Source organism: Petaurus breviceps, unplaced genomic scaffold (assembly GCF_028583685.1).
Source record: "Petaurus breviceps papuanus isolate PSGF00001 unplaced genomic scaffold, PetGlider_PUasm1.0 185, whole genome shotgun sequence".
Classification (NCBI taxonomy): Eukaryota; Metazoa; Chordata; class Mammalia; order Diprotodontia; family Petauridae; genus Petaurus; species Petaurus breviceps.
This window is the reverse complement of record NW_027185797.1, coordinates 33782637-33794742: the sequence shown is the minus strand read 5'-3', so window position 1 is coordinate 33794742 and position 12106 is coordinate 33782637. Positions and strand designations below refer to the sequence as shown.

General features: G+C 42.2%; 1 protein-coding gene across 3 annotated transcripts in view; it reads left to right on the top strand.

The window, feature by feature from the left end:
* Positions 1 to 12106, top strand: part of ITGB8 (integrin subunit beta 8) — a 113967-nt gene that overhangs the window by 74687 nt on the left and 27174 nt on the right. For all 3 annotated transcript variants that reach the window (XM_069088744.1, XM_069088743.1, XM_069088745.1), the window contains exons 8-9: positions 534 to 623; positions 4365 to 4499. In XM_069088744.1, the coding sequence (XP_068944845.1) occupies positions 534 to 623; positions 4365 to 4499 (225 nt within the window). The remainder of the gene's footprint in view (positions 1 to 533; positions 624 to 4364; positions 4500 to 12106) is intronic.

The window sequence follows — 12106 nt, the reverse complement described above, 5'->3', positions numbered from 1 at the left end:
AGTGTTCTATCCGTTGCACCACCTAGCTGCTGCTAAAAATTCAGAGGCCCCTGCTTCTATTAAGGTCAAGTCAATCATCTTACTACAGTCTATCTGTCTGTCCTATTCATGCCTGTGCTTAGCATAGTGCTTTCTAAGTAGTACACACCTAGGAAATGCTTTTTTACTCATTCACTCACTCACTCACTCATTCATTCATTCATTCATTCACAGACAGCCCTGACAAGTAATCAGGGTAGGAATATTATATCCAGGGAAGAAATCAAGAGACACCATCAATTGCTCCAGCAAAATCAGAGACCAAGGCCAAAATAAAACAAAACAAAAAAGTGTTCTCACTAATCTAATCATGTTCATGAATTGTTTGGATGTCTCATTTTCCCAATTCACCTCCAGGTCCCTAGCATAACATTCTTGGGTCCCCAGATCTCTGCCTATCCCAGCAACAGTCACTCAGGAAATGCCCCACAAATGCCCAGTCACCCATCACAGATTGTCATCACATAGCCGTGTGTGTGTTTGTGTTTTTCCAGGATCTCCTGCCCCTCTTGCCTGGCACCGTGGCTGGCCAAATTGAATCAAAAGCAGCAAACCTCAACAATTTGGTAGTGGATGCCTATCAGGTATGTTGGCCAGGCAGAAGTCTCCATTGTTTATTTGAGGGTTCTCAGCCCAGAATTTCCTATGACAAAGCAGGAGCTAGGAGGCAGGATGGATGGAGAGCCCAGCAGTTGCTGACAACTTCCCCTTGGTTAATGAGAAGTTTGCAAACCTATAGATTATAAAAACTCCAAAAAGGATTCAACCATCTATCTCACTGAAGGTGACAGGATAGCAGCAAGGTACCAGGGCATATGGCATTCTGCTCACTGAGCTGGGCACTGCCCTGAGCCCAGGGGCAGGCAGAAGGGTGATTTTTTTGAGCCAGCTAAGTTAACAGTTTGGACTTTTTCCTCAAAGTGAATTGGAAAGTTATAGAACTGAATCAATCAGCCAGCTCAGTCAAGATGTTGAAAGCAATGGCCTCTTAAAAGAGTAATTCAGTAATCAACAAACATTTATTGAGCACTTAGTGTATACCAGGCATTTTGCTAAGCACTGGGGGATAAAAAATAAACACAAAACAATTCTGTACATCGAGGAGTTTATATTATACCAGGGGTAAACAATATAGACAAAGAAAAGTGACCTACGCTCACATACGTGTGTATATGTATGTTAGTATATTTATAGAGAGGCAGAAAGAGAAGAAATATAAAGCATTATGTGCTAATTGTTGGAGATACAAGTACCAACAATGAAACTCTTCCTATATCCAATAATCCTTGAAGGAACCAAGGGCCTCTGAAAGGTGTAGGTGAGGAGGCAGAGAATTCACAGTATGGGGAGTGGGTAGCTTATGCAAAATCACCAAGGACGGAAATAGAAAGTAGAGTGGGACATTTAGGGTCATAGGCCACATGGCCTATACATGTGTAGGCCACATATCCAAGATGTGCAGTGTAGGATGGGGGCAGCGCCAAAGAATGTTGAGAAATCTCTGCTCTCAACTTCTCATTCTCAGTCTGCAAACTCACTAGGAAAATCCTAATCTTCATTCCATAAATGTAATAAACCTGCATGATGCACTCCCCTGGACGCTGCCCATCATGTCCACCCTGACCCTTTACCAAGTGATGCTCTCCTCTGTACAATACCTCACAAGGGCTCCTCCATCCTTTGCCTTAAGACATGGAGAGAGGAGAAGCTTCTGTCCTCTTTAAACAACAGATTCTGTGTTTAAAAAATGCAAATGGCAGGAAAGTTGTCCTATGAAGCCTAACATTGTCTCTTCACAACCTCTGTCTGCCCAGTGTCCCTACCTCTATTCTCTCTGGGACACTTCTATGCATCACCCATATGTCTCTATTCTTCAAAATATCCTGAAAATTCACTTTGGCTCATATTGTCCCATAGTTCCTTTAAGCACACAGTAAGAGCTTTAATAGATATTTGCTGAATAGAAACAATTTTTAAAATAAAAACATTTTTTATCCATCGGTAAATCCTATTTGAGAATATGCTTTGTCACCGAAGAGGTTCTTTTCCTTGGAGGCTAAATTAAAAGTGATTGAATATCTGGGATGAGGAGTGAGGCAGTGCTTCTGTCCTCTGCCCTAGTCAGAATACACCTGGTGTATTGTACTCAGTGTGGGGCCTGGGAGTGGTCAGAGTTTAACAGTATCATCAATAAATTGGAGAGTTGTCAGAGAAGGCACAACCAAGATAATGAAGGCCCTTGAGTTCAATTCATAGAAGAAATGTTTAAGGATATGGAACTGTTAAGTGCTGAAGAGCCATGATCAACTCTATGACTAGCTTTCATATAGAAGAAGGATTAGTCTTATTCTACTTGACTCTGGAGGGGCAGATGTAGAAGAAGTAGGAGGCGGGACAGTTAAAAGGAGGCAGATTTAGTGTTATATAAAAGTGTGGTGGGCTGCTGGGAAGGAATAGAGGTCTTTGGACAAAGTCTGGATGATCACTGATTAGGGGTGTCATACTATGGATTCTGACTCAGACTTAGTCTCAGATGTCCTTTCCTAATCTGAGATTCACTGACAATGGGATAATTTTCCCCACTCTGAATTGGGTAGCACTATACTTTCAGAGTAAAAAGAAATTTGGATACAGTGTCAGAGTTAACTTCCATATTCCAAGACCGGAAGACATTCCACTCCATCCTCTAAAATTCTTTGGGCTATGAGCAAGACAGGCCAAGAAAGCTGATCGAATGAAGGCATTTCTTCTTAGTGTGCCTGATCACCCATAATTCAGCAATCTGTTGTATATGCCAGTGACCTTCAATCCTTCATCTAAATCACTGATTTATGCATTTAGACAGAAATGAGTTCTCTTTTTGAGATTCAAGAGTAGCAAATGCAGGCGCCAACTTAAAGACTCTTCTGATGGAAATGTGGGGAAGGGGAGAAGAGTTTGCTTTGCTCTTCAATTTGCTCTCAGAATTCAGTTAGGATTAATACTTTTTATTAAGCAATCTTCTGCCCACAGGAGCCCACTTGAAAGCCCACTTCCTTTGGAGTTGCCCCTTCAAAGATGTGTTACTATCGGAAACTTACCTACTGTTTTGGTCCTTGGTTTCCCTGTCTGTAAAAGTTAATGTCAGATGAGATAATCCCCTACCTTTCTCATAGTTCTTACAGGCTCATAGATTTTGAGCTGGAAGGGACCTTAGAGGTTATTGAATCCAACTTTTCATTTTACAGATAAAGAAACTGAGGCAGAGACATCAAGTAACCCAGGCAGGGTCACACAGCTAGTGACTGTGTGAAGGATTCAAACCCAGGTCATCCTGAGTCCAAATCATGGGATTTATTCATTACTTATGGCACTCCTATGAAAGACCAAAAACTTTGACCATTCACCCCTTGGGAAATTGTTGGAGATTTCTTACCCTTCCTGTGTCCCTTCCTGACTGTACTGCATTTCCCCTCTTTTTTCCTTTCTTTGGTTCCTGTATTTAGAATTTATAGGTTAAGCTATTCTCTAGTATTACAGGCCCAGAATGTTACTGACTTACGCTCTGCAAAGAATCCACTGGCACTGATGTCTGTGGTATAAGAGAAAGTGCTCTTACTCTAGAAGTTTGTTTCTGACCCTGTCAGAGGCCTTGCCATGGTAGGAGGCTTAGACAAACATGGCAGTCAGTGGTAGGCGCCAGAGGTTTTCTCAAATCCCTGGCAGTCTCTAGACCCTTACTTCAGTTATGAAAAAAAAAAGGTGCACACAAGCTCAGTCATCCCCTCCTTGAGGCAGCAACAAGTAGAAATGGCCCCAGCAAGGAAAGTTTCTTGTCAGATCTGTCAGTCAAGTCCATGAGCTTTTCTAAAGGCCTCAAACCCGTGAAAGTGAAATGTTTTCTTTTGCAGCTGCGGGCTCCAGACTTCCAGCTGTCAAGCCTCTCTACCCTCGATGATGAGAGATGGGCTCCCCACTGTTTTCTTGGAGCCCTACTATGAAAGGAGAACATTAACATTAAGAAACAATGCCCATCTGGGGAACACCCAGACTTACAGAAACATTGTAAACTATTGTAAGGGAAAGAAATGGGTGAAAAGAGACTGCGACCAAAACGGGGGTGTCCAAATCCTTGTCTTGGGAGCTGCTAGTTCTCCCTTATGAGGCATGATTGGGTCTCTGAGATGAAAACAATGCCTTTATTCATTCCTTTGTTGCAGACAATGAGTCTTTCTTTGATTGTGCTAGAACCATGATGTCCAGCACGCTTTGAATATGTTCGACTGATTCGTCACTTCTTGTTGGGACTCTTGGTGCCCTGTAATCGAAGGTGTTGTCCTTTGCAGAAACTGATTTCCGAAGTGAGAGTTCAGGTGGAGAATCAGACACCAGGAGTCCATTTTACCATCACAGCCATCTGTCCTGATGGGAGCAGACATGCAGGGATGGAAGGATGCAGAAATGTGACCAGCAGCGATGAAGTATGTAGACACCGGGACCCTGCCCAGCCACCCCCATTCAGGGAATTTAGTGGGAGAATGTTAAAGTCAGAAGGGCCTTAGAGGTCACTTTCTCCAATCATGTGTCCTCATTGTACCAGGGGAGAAACTGAGACCCAGAGAGATGCTTGTGTTCTCCCACTGCTCAGCACAACGCTGGTACATCATGTTTGAAGTTGACTTGATGTCCTTGTGGTCATATGGCTAGCTAGTAACAGAATTAGAACTTGAATCCAGATCTTTTGGCACCTGGATCAGGGCACTATCTACTTAGGATTCTGTCTCAGCCCAAGTTAATCTTTTCCCCTAAAAACTGTTATTTGGCACCTTTTCACACAAAGTAAATTAGGTGGAAAACTCTCCTGAAACTTGGAGAATAGGTAAGACACATTGTTTCTGAGGGAATTCTTGTGTTTGGGTGTTATCAAAGGATTTCTTGAGCTCCTAAAGTACTTGTCTTGGCTCATATGAAAGTCCTATCCAATATGGACATGTTCTCCAAATGTAAAAAGCCTTGGTGCCAGCCTCTTGGAACAAGACGCTTTCCAGTGTCTAGTATCATTCAGATGATTTAATGCATTGATATCTTTTGAACAGTAGTGTAATGGGGAGAGGACTGGAGTTGGAGTCAGAGAAGGCCTAGGTTAAAATCTCAGCTCTATCACTCATGACTTGTATGATCATGAGGAAGTCACTTTGCTTTTTTTAGACTTCAGTTTCTTCATACATAAAATGAAAGATTTGGCTGCGAGTTAACAAACATTTCATAGAGTACAAAAGCAGAGTGCTCAAGTAGCTTAGATCCTCTTGGAATGGCCTAGGTTGTCTCTATGACTCCTTCTAGCTCCAAATTCTATATCTAGAATTTATCAATTTCATTATTTTATCACTTTTCTTTCTTTCTTCCTTCCTTCCTTTCTTTCTTTCTCTCTCTCTCTCTCTCTCTCTCTCTCTCTCTCTTTCTTTCTTTCTTTGTTTGTTTCTTTCTTCCTTTCTTTCTTTTTTTGCCTTTTTGGAGGGCAATTGGGGTTAAGTAACTTGCCCAAGGTTACACGGCTAGTTTTTTTGTGTGGGTGTTAAGTGTCTGAGGCTGGTCCTCCTGACTCCAGGGCCGGTGCTTTTCTCCCTGAGCCACCTAGCTGCCCCTATTTTATCACTTTTCTAGTAGAAATTTTGCTAGCTTCTATTCCAGAAATTCTAGGAGACAAAGACAAATCCCTTGGGCTATAGATGGGAGTAAAAAGGGATAAAGAATTAGACGAAAATAGATTTAGGAAAACATGTGGGTCCTCAAACTATTTTATTGATAGAACTGGCTCAAGGCTACCTATATGGATTCCTGACACAATGATTAAAAGAAAAAGAAAGAAATAATTAAAATAAGATTCATATGGAATTGGTATCATGCAAATGAAGGGACAACATTAGGATGGAGGTAAAACCTGGCTTCTGCTACCCTCTCTGTCCCCTATATGTCTGGGTAACCTTGGCTAAGTTACTGAACCTCTCTGGGCCTCAGTTTCCCCCATCAATAAAATTAGGGATGATACTTGATTGTTAAAGTTTTTTTCTCAGCTCTAAAAACAATGTGTAATAAGATGATTGTTGAAATTAAAGGGCAAGAAAGAAGAGGAATGAAAACAAAGACAAGGGTTCATAAAATGGGTTCTTTAGAAGTCCACAACTGCACACATAGATACAGAGCTAAATTTAAAATTTCTAACATGATCACATATAATATGAATAGGATGCAACATTTCCAAAGAAGTGCTTTGATTAAGTTATGCTATTTTGTCCTTTAATAATATAAGGAAAAGTTTCTGACTTGTGAAATGGTGGCCCTGATATCTAGGAATGTATTCACAAGATTCTGTAAATTTCTGTTAAAATGTTATGATTACTGCCTTTCTTTCCAGAGAGTTCCTCTAGACTTTATTAGAATGAAACTTCAACTTCATTTTTTGCTGTTATTATTAATTTCCCTAAGGATTAGCTAGAAAGTTTAGAATCTTGGGTGCCAGAGACCATCCTAAGCTCCCTCAAATTATATTTTTAAAAATAAATTTTTGGGGGCGGCTAGGTGGTGAAGTGAATAGAGCACAGGCCCTGGAGTCAGGAGGACCTGAGTTCAAATCCAGCCTCAAACACTTAACACAAAAACTAGCTATGTGACCTTGGGCAAGTCACTTAACCCCAAATGTCCTCCAAAAACAAAAAAGAAAAAAAACAAATAAATTAATGCAGCTTTATGATTCTTTTTGGCTCTTGTTTGATAACCACCATACTGATTTTTTTTAAATTTTCTAGCACTCATGAAGTCTGGGAGATTCCACCTCTACTCTCAGTTCCACTGTCAAACTTGTGTGACCCTGGGCAAGTCCTTTTCTTTCCTTGTGTCTCAGCTACCTCCTTTGTAAGATGCAAAGGGAGGCTGTTTTTGGTTCATCTCCTAGTTTCCATTCAGCTGTAACAATCCGTAACTCTAAGTTTGTTCAGCATTATCTTAGCATTTTATGAAGGGAAAAGTGCAACTGAAATTTGCAGTGTGGAGTTCTTGAATGTCCTTAGTCAGGAAGGGTTAACCTTTTAAAACCGAGTCTTCCTTTCAATAGAGTTTGGCAGGCTCCTTTTCCTTAATTCACATTCTTCCTCTTCTTTGTCTAATTCTTTTTCTCTTTCTCCTTCAAGCGAGTAGTACAAACAGCATTACTCTGGGGAAAACTCATATGACCTTTTCATTACATAAACTCCTTAGTTAGGCTTCACTATTAATGTTGGCAGCACCTTATGCTACAAACCTTCGTATGCCCCCACACATCTGTTAATCTTTAAGATTCATGTATATGAAAAAATATTACTTTTTAAATACAACATCAAACTATGTTGATTTTTTAAATAATCCAAAACATAGCCTACATCAGTCTAACACATTTTAAATGGAGAAGGCTTAGTCTGGTTATCTTTGATTAAATGTAATGCCTATGTACCAACAAGAAAGGCTAGAGAAAATTGTATGTCTTAGCTGTAATGGAGGCCAGAGCAGCAGAGAGGATTTTTCCCTTTCCAGAACTGCTCGAGCCTCTGCAGCCTTTAGGGAGGGCCAGCAATGGAGCCCATATAGATAGCCAAGAGGGGGAGGCTAGCAAGAAGAAGCCATAGGGCCATGACAGGATGCCTGGCTCATGCCAACCCCAATTGCTTCCCTCTGGACCTAGCAATGCCCACTTAGAGTGGCTGCCCCCTCCCCCACACCACGAGAAACAAAACTTGATGCTACAAGAAGCTCCAGAGAAGCTACTTTTTGTTCCTCTTTGAAGAGAAAGTAGAGGTTTCTCCCCAAGCTGGCATAGACTAGGAGGAAAAATGGAGCCTGCCTCTCGGGCCTCTGGGAAAAGAGAACAGAATGAACGTCTGTTAGAGGAAATTGCTCAGCCAACTGGGGAAGCCGCAGGGGAGCAGCCCTCCACCTTAGCCTGTGGAAGCAATGCACTGTGCCAAATAATCCGTGACCCTGCATTTTACCTAGGCGAGTGCTGAATGCTGAGCAGAGAAAGCCCTGGGCTCTGAGCCAGGGGGCCTTGGTTCAAAACCCAGCTGGGAGGTATACCAGCTCTGTGCCCACAAGCAAGTCTCCAAAGTTCAGAGAATTCAGAGCTAGGAAAGGACCTTAGAGGTTGCCGAGTCCACCCACTTTGTGTTACAGATGAGTAAGAGGAGGCCCAGGGAGGTGAAGTCACTTCCTCAAAGCCATAAAGGTTAATTCTCAGAACTGAAATTCCAGCCTAGGTCCTAGGATAACAGGCATCTTCAGCACATTATGTCCCACCATCCCACCCCATCTGTTAATGGTACTTGGACAGCTCCTTCAGAGGAATTCTATGAGAAATCTCATCGAGTACTATAGAAGCAAACACTGGTGTGTTTGCTAGCATCATTTTTATTGTTAGCTCATTTTCATCTTTTTCAATGGAGTTCAGACAGAAGCCTTTAGAACACGTTACTATCTATTATTTCCTTATATTCAGTCTTTTATTGATTATCATAGTGGTGATCATAATAATGACATTTTGGAATTAAATAAAAGCCTCATCGATAAGCAATTAATAATAAGTACTTACTATGTGCTAAGCACAAAGAAAGCCAAAAACACAGTCCCTACCTTCAAGGATCTCCCAGGGCAAGTGTTCTATTCACTGCACCACCTAGCTGCCCCAAGGAAAGGCTTCTTACAAAGGGATTTGACTTCAGTCTGCCTCAAAGGTCATCCTCTTTAAGCCCACTGAAATCATCAGCAATGATCATCATCAATAAACATATATTAAGTGTCTAATGTGCACTAGGCACTGTTCTAAGCTTCATAGGAAATGACATTCATCACAAACAATAAGGCAAGTAGCCAAGGTCAGAGTCAGTTACATGGTGTGACATGGATTACTGGCAGTCCCTGAGCTCTCTTACTAGATTTCATGGATCAGTAAAAGAGCTGACATCACAAAGCAGCAGTCACCACCTAATTTCAAGATGAGAGGGGAAGGCACCAGGAGCATCTTCATAATCTGTTGCTCCACGGTAGTAACACATTTTGGACAGAAATTGTGCAGATCCAAAGTTGGAAAGGAATTCAGAGACCATCAAATCTAATAAGCTCAGGGAGTTTAAGCAACTGACCCAAAGTCATGACTGTAGTCGTGTTATGTTATGGTTCTACACATTTAAGTACATGCCTTCTGACAAGAGAGAGTCAGCCTTGACTGGCTCACCTCTGGGGTGGCCCATATGTGACCACAGCCAGATGCTCACTGCCCCAGGAAATTCTCTAAAACTGTAAGCTACAAAAGAGATTCTGCTCCAAATCAGCGAAAAGACTTTCTGCACTGAGAGTTTGACATGTGACTGAAATTCAGTTCCACGCTGATGAAACACACAATGGTTCTTCCTTCAGGAGTTCCATGATCTCATGATGTGAGTAGATATTGCTGACACTACAGATCTCAGTGAATTAAATGCCTTTTCATCCTACACAATTCTTGAGGCATACCTACATTAACCTTTCTGAGTGGACCTAACCACGGTGCTAGCCACCTTCCTCTAGCCGTAGTGTAAAGGAAAACTCCCTAACAATTAAAATTGTTCAAAAGCATAATAGGCAGCTTTGGGAGGTGGTGAGAACCCCGTTCACTCAAGATCTTCAAGATACTTTCTTTGGTTGGTGGCAAAGAAGATGTGTAGCACTAAATAGTCAATAATTCCTTTCCAACTACAGGGCACCTTGTTATAGTGGAAAGGTCACCAGGTTTGGCATGAGAGGAATTGGGTCCAGATCCTGACTCTCTCACTTGCTACCTGTGGGACTTTGAGAAAAAACCCAACGATGTCTCTAGTCTTCAGTTTCCTCATCTACCAAAGAAGAGGGCTAGAATGGAAGATGTCAAAAGTGCAGTCTAGGCTGAACTCTATGATCCTTTGAACTCTGATAATGTTCATCATTGACTATTTTGTGCTGGCCATTGAAGCACTTAGACTGTACATATGTTCTCTGTCATGCTCAATACATGCTTAAGGAATCAAAGATTTCTAATTGGAAGGAGCCCATGATTCTCAGATCTATTTCTCTAGCCCTGACCCCCAGTCTCACATCTACAACTGCTTCCTGAACATTCCAAACTGAATGTCTTGTAGACATATTAAACTAATCATGTCCAAAAGAAAATTCATTTATCTTCTGAACCTGACCCTCCTTTCTTCCTCACTTTCTTATTAGTGCCAAGGGCTCCACTATCTTCCTCCTTACCCAAACGTCATCCTTGTCTCCTCACTCTAAGTGGCATAGTGAATAGAGCCCTGGGTCTGGAGTCCAGAAGACTTGAATTCAAACCCAGCCTCAGACACTTAATAGCTGTGTGATCCTCTGCAAATCACTTAACCTCTGTCTACCTCAGTTTTCCTCAGTCCCTCAAAATGGGGATGAAAATAGCCCCTCCCTTCCAGGGCTATTATGAGGATCAAATGAAACAGTATTTGTATAGCCCTTAATGTACTGCTTCACTCATGGGAGGAGCTTAATAAATGCTCCTTCTCTTCCCTTCCCTTCCTCCATCATTCTCCCTTACCTCCAGTATCACATTGTGTGGTTAATTCCTATTGATTTGCCTTCATGAGATCTCTCATGTGTGCCCCCTTCTTTCCTCTGCTACTGCCACTGCCCTGGTCCCCCCATCATTCTGGACTATTTCAGTGGTCTGCTGACTGCCTCAAGTCTCCCCCAATCCAGTCCTTCCTCTGCTCAGTTGTCAAATCAATTTTCCTAAAGCACAGATCTGGTCATGCCATTGCACCCCTCCCCCATTCAGAAATCTCCAGTTGCTACCCATCACCTCCAGGATCAAATATAATTCCTCTCTTTGGCTTTGGAAGCCCTTCATGACCTGCCCTGTGCTACTTTTAAGTCTTCTTATAACTCATGCCCCCATGTACTCTTGGAGTCAGTGACACTGGCCTCTTTTACTGTTCTTCTCAACAAGCCATTCCATCGTTACATTTCTAGATTATGGGCATTTTCACTGATTGTCACCAATGCTTGGCATCATCTCCCACCTCATATCCATCTTCTAGCTTCCCTGGTTTCCTTCTTCATATAAATTGTTCCCGTCTCCAAGATACCTGTCTGGATCCCCTGGAATAATAGCTCCTTCCTCCTGTCCATCATTTCAAATGTATGCTGGATCTATTTTGTTTGTAGTCAGTGAGTCAACAAATATTTACTAAGCACTCACAATGATCCAGGTACAGTAGTAGGGATACAAAAAAGGCCAAAAGCAAAGTGTTTGCTCTCAAGGAGCTCACAGTTTAATGGAGACAGCGTGGAAGCTATTATGTACAAACATACTTTACAAGTGATAAATTGGAGATAATCATCATAAGGAAAGCATTAACATCAAGGAAAACCGGGAAAAGCTTTTTGTAGAAGTTAAGATTTTCAACTTAAACTAAAATATAACCAAGAGATCCAGGAGCTGAAGATGAGGAGGGAGAGCAGATGCCTGGAATTCAGAGACTGGGGATCTTGTGGGAGGAACAGCAAGAAGATCCTTGTCACTGGATTGATGGGGGGTAGGGTGGTGGTGGTTTGAGATAGAAGAAAAATGTAAAGGGAGGAAGAGGCATTTGATCTTGGAAGCTTCATGGATCTTATTGAGTAGGAGGATGCCATGGTTAGATCTGGGCTTAATGAAGCTTAATTAGATGGCTAAATGGAGGATGGACTGGAGTGAAGAGAAAGGAGGATGGGAGACACCTCCCCTCTGTAATGGGAATGCAAATTTGGAAGATCTTCTTTGCCCCTAGGCTAAAGTGCACCTGGAGCCTGGGGTGGGAGGCTTGTTTTTCAGTAGATACTTCTTGATTGGCCAGTGAGTCAATCAGGTTGTTACATTTTCTGAGCCAGGAGAAGGCTATATAAGCCCTGATGTGTAGCTTTGTTTTGCGGGCTCACTTTGAGAAGTGTTCTGTGATTTGATCTGGATTCTGGGAAGCCGTTGTCCAGAGCGCCCCCCCCCCCCCCCCCCCCCCCCCCCCCCCCCCCCCCCCCC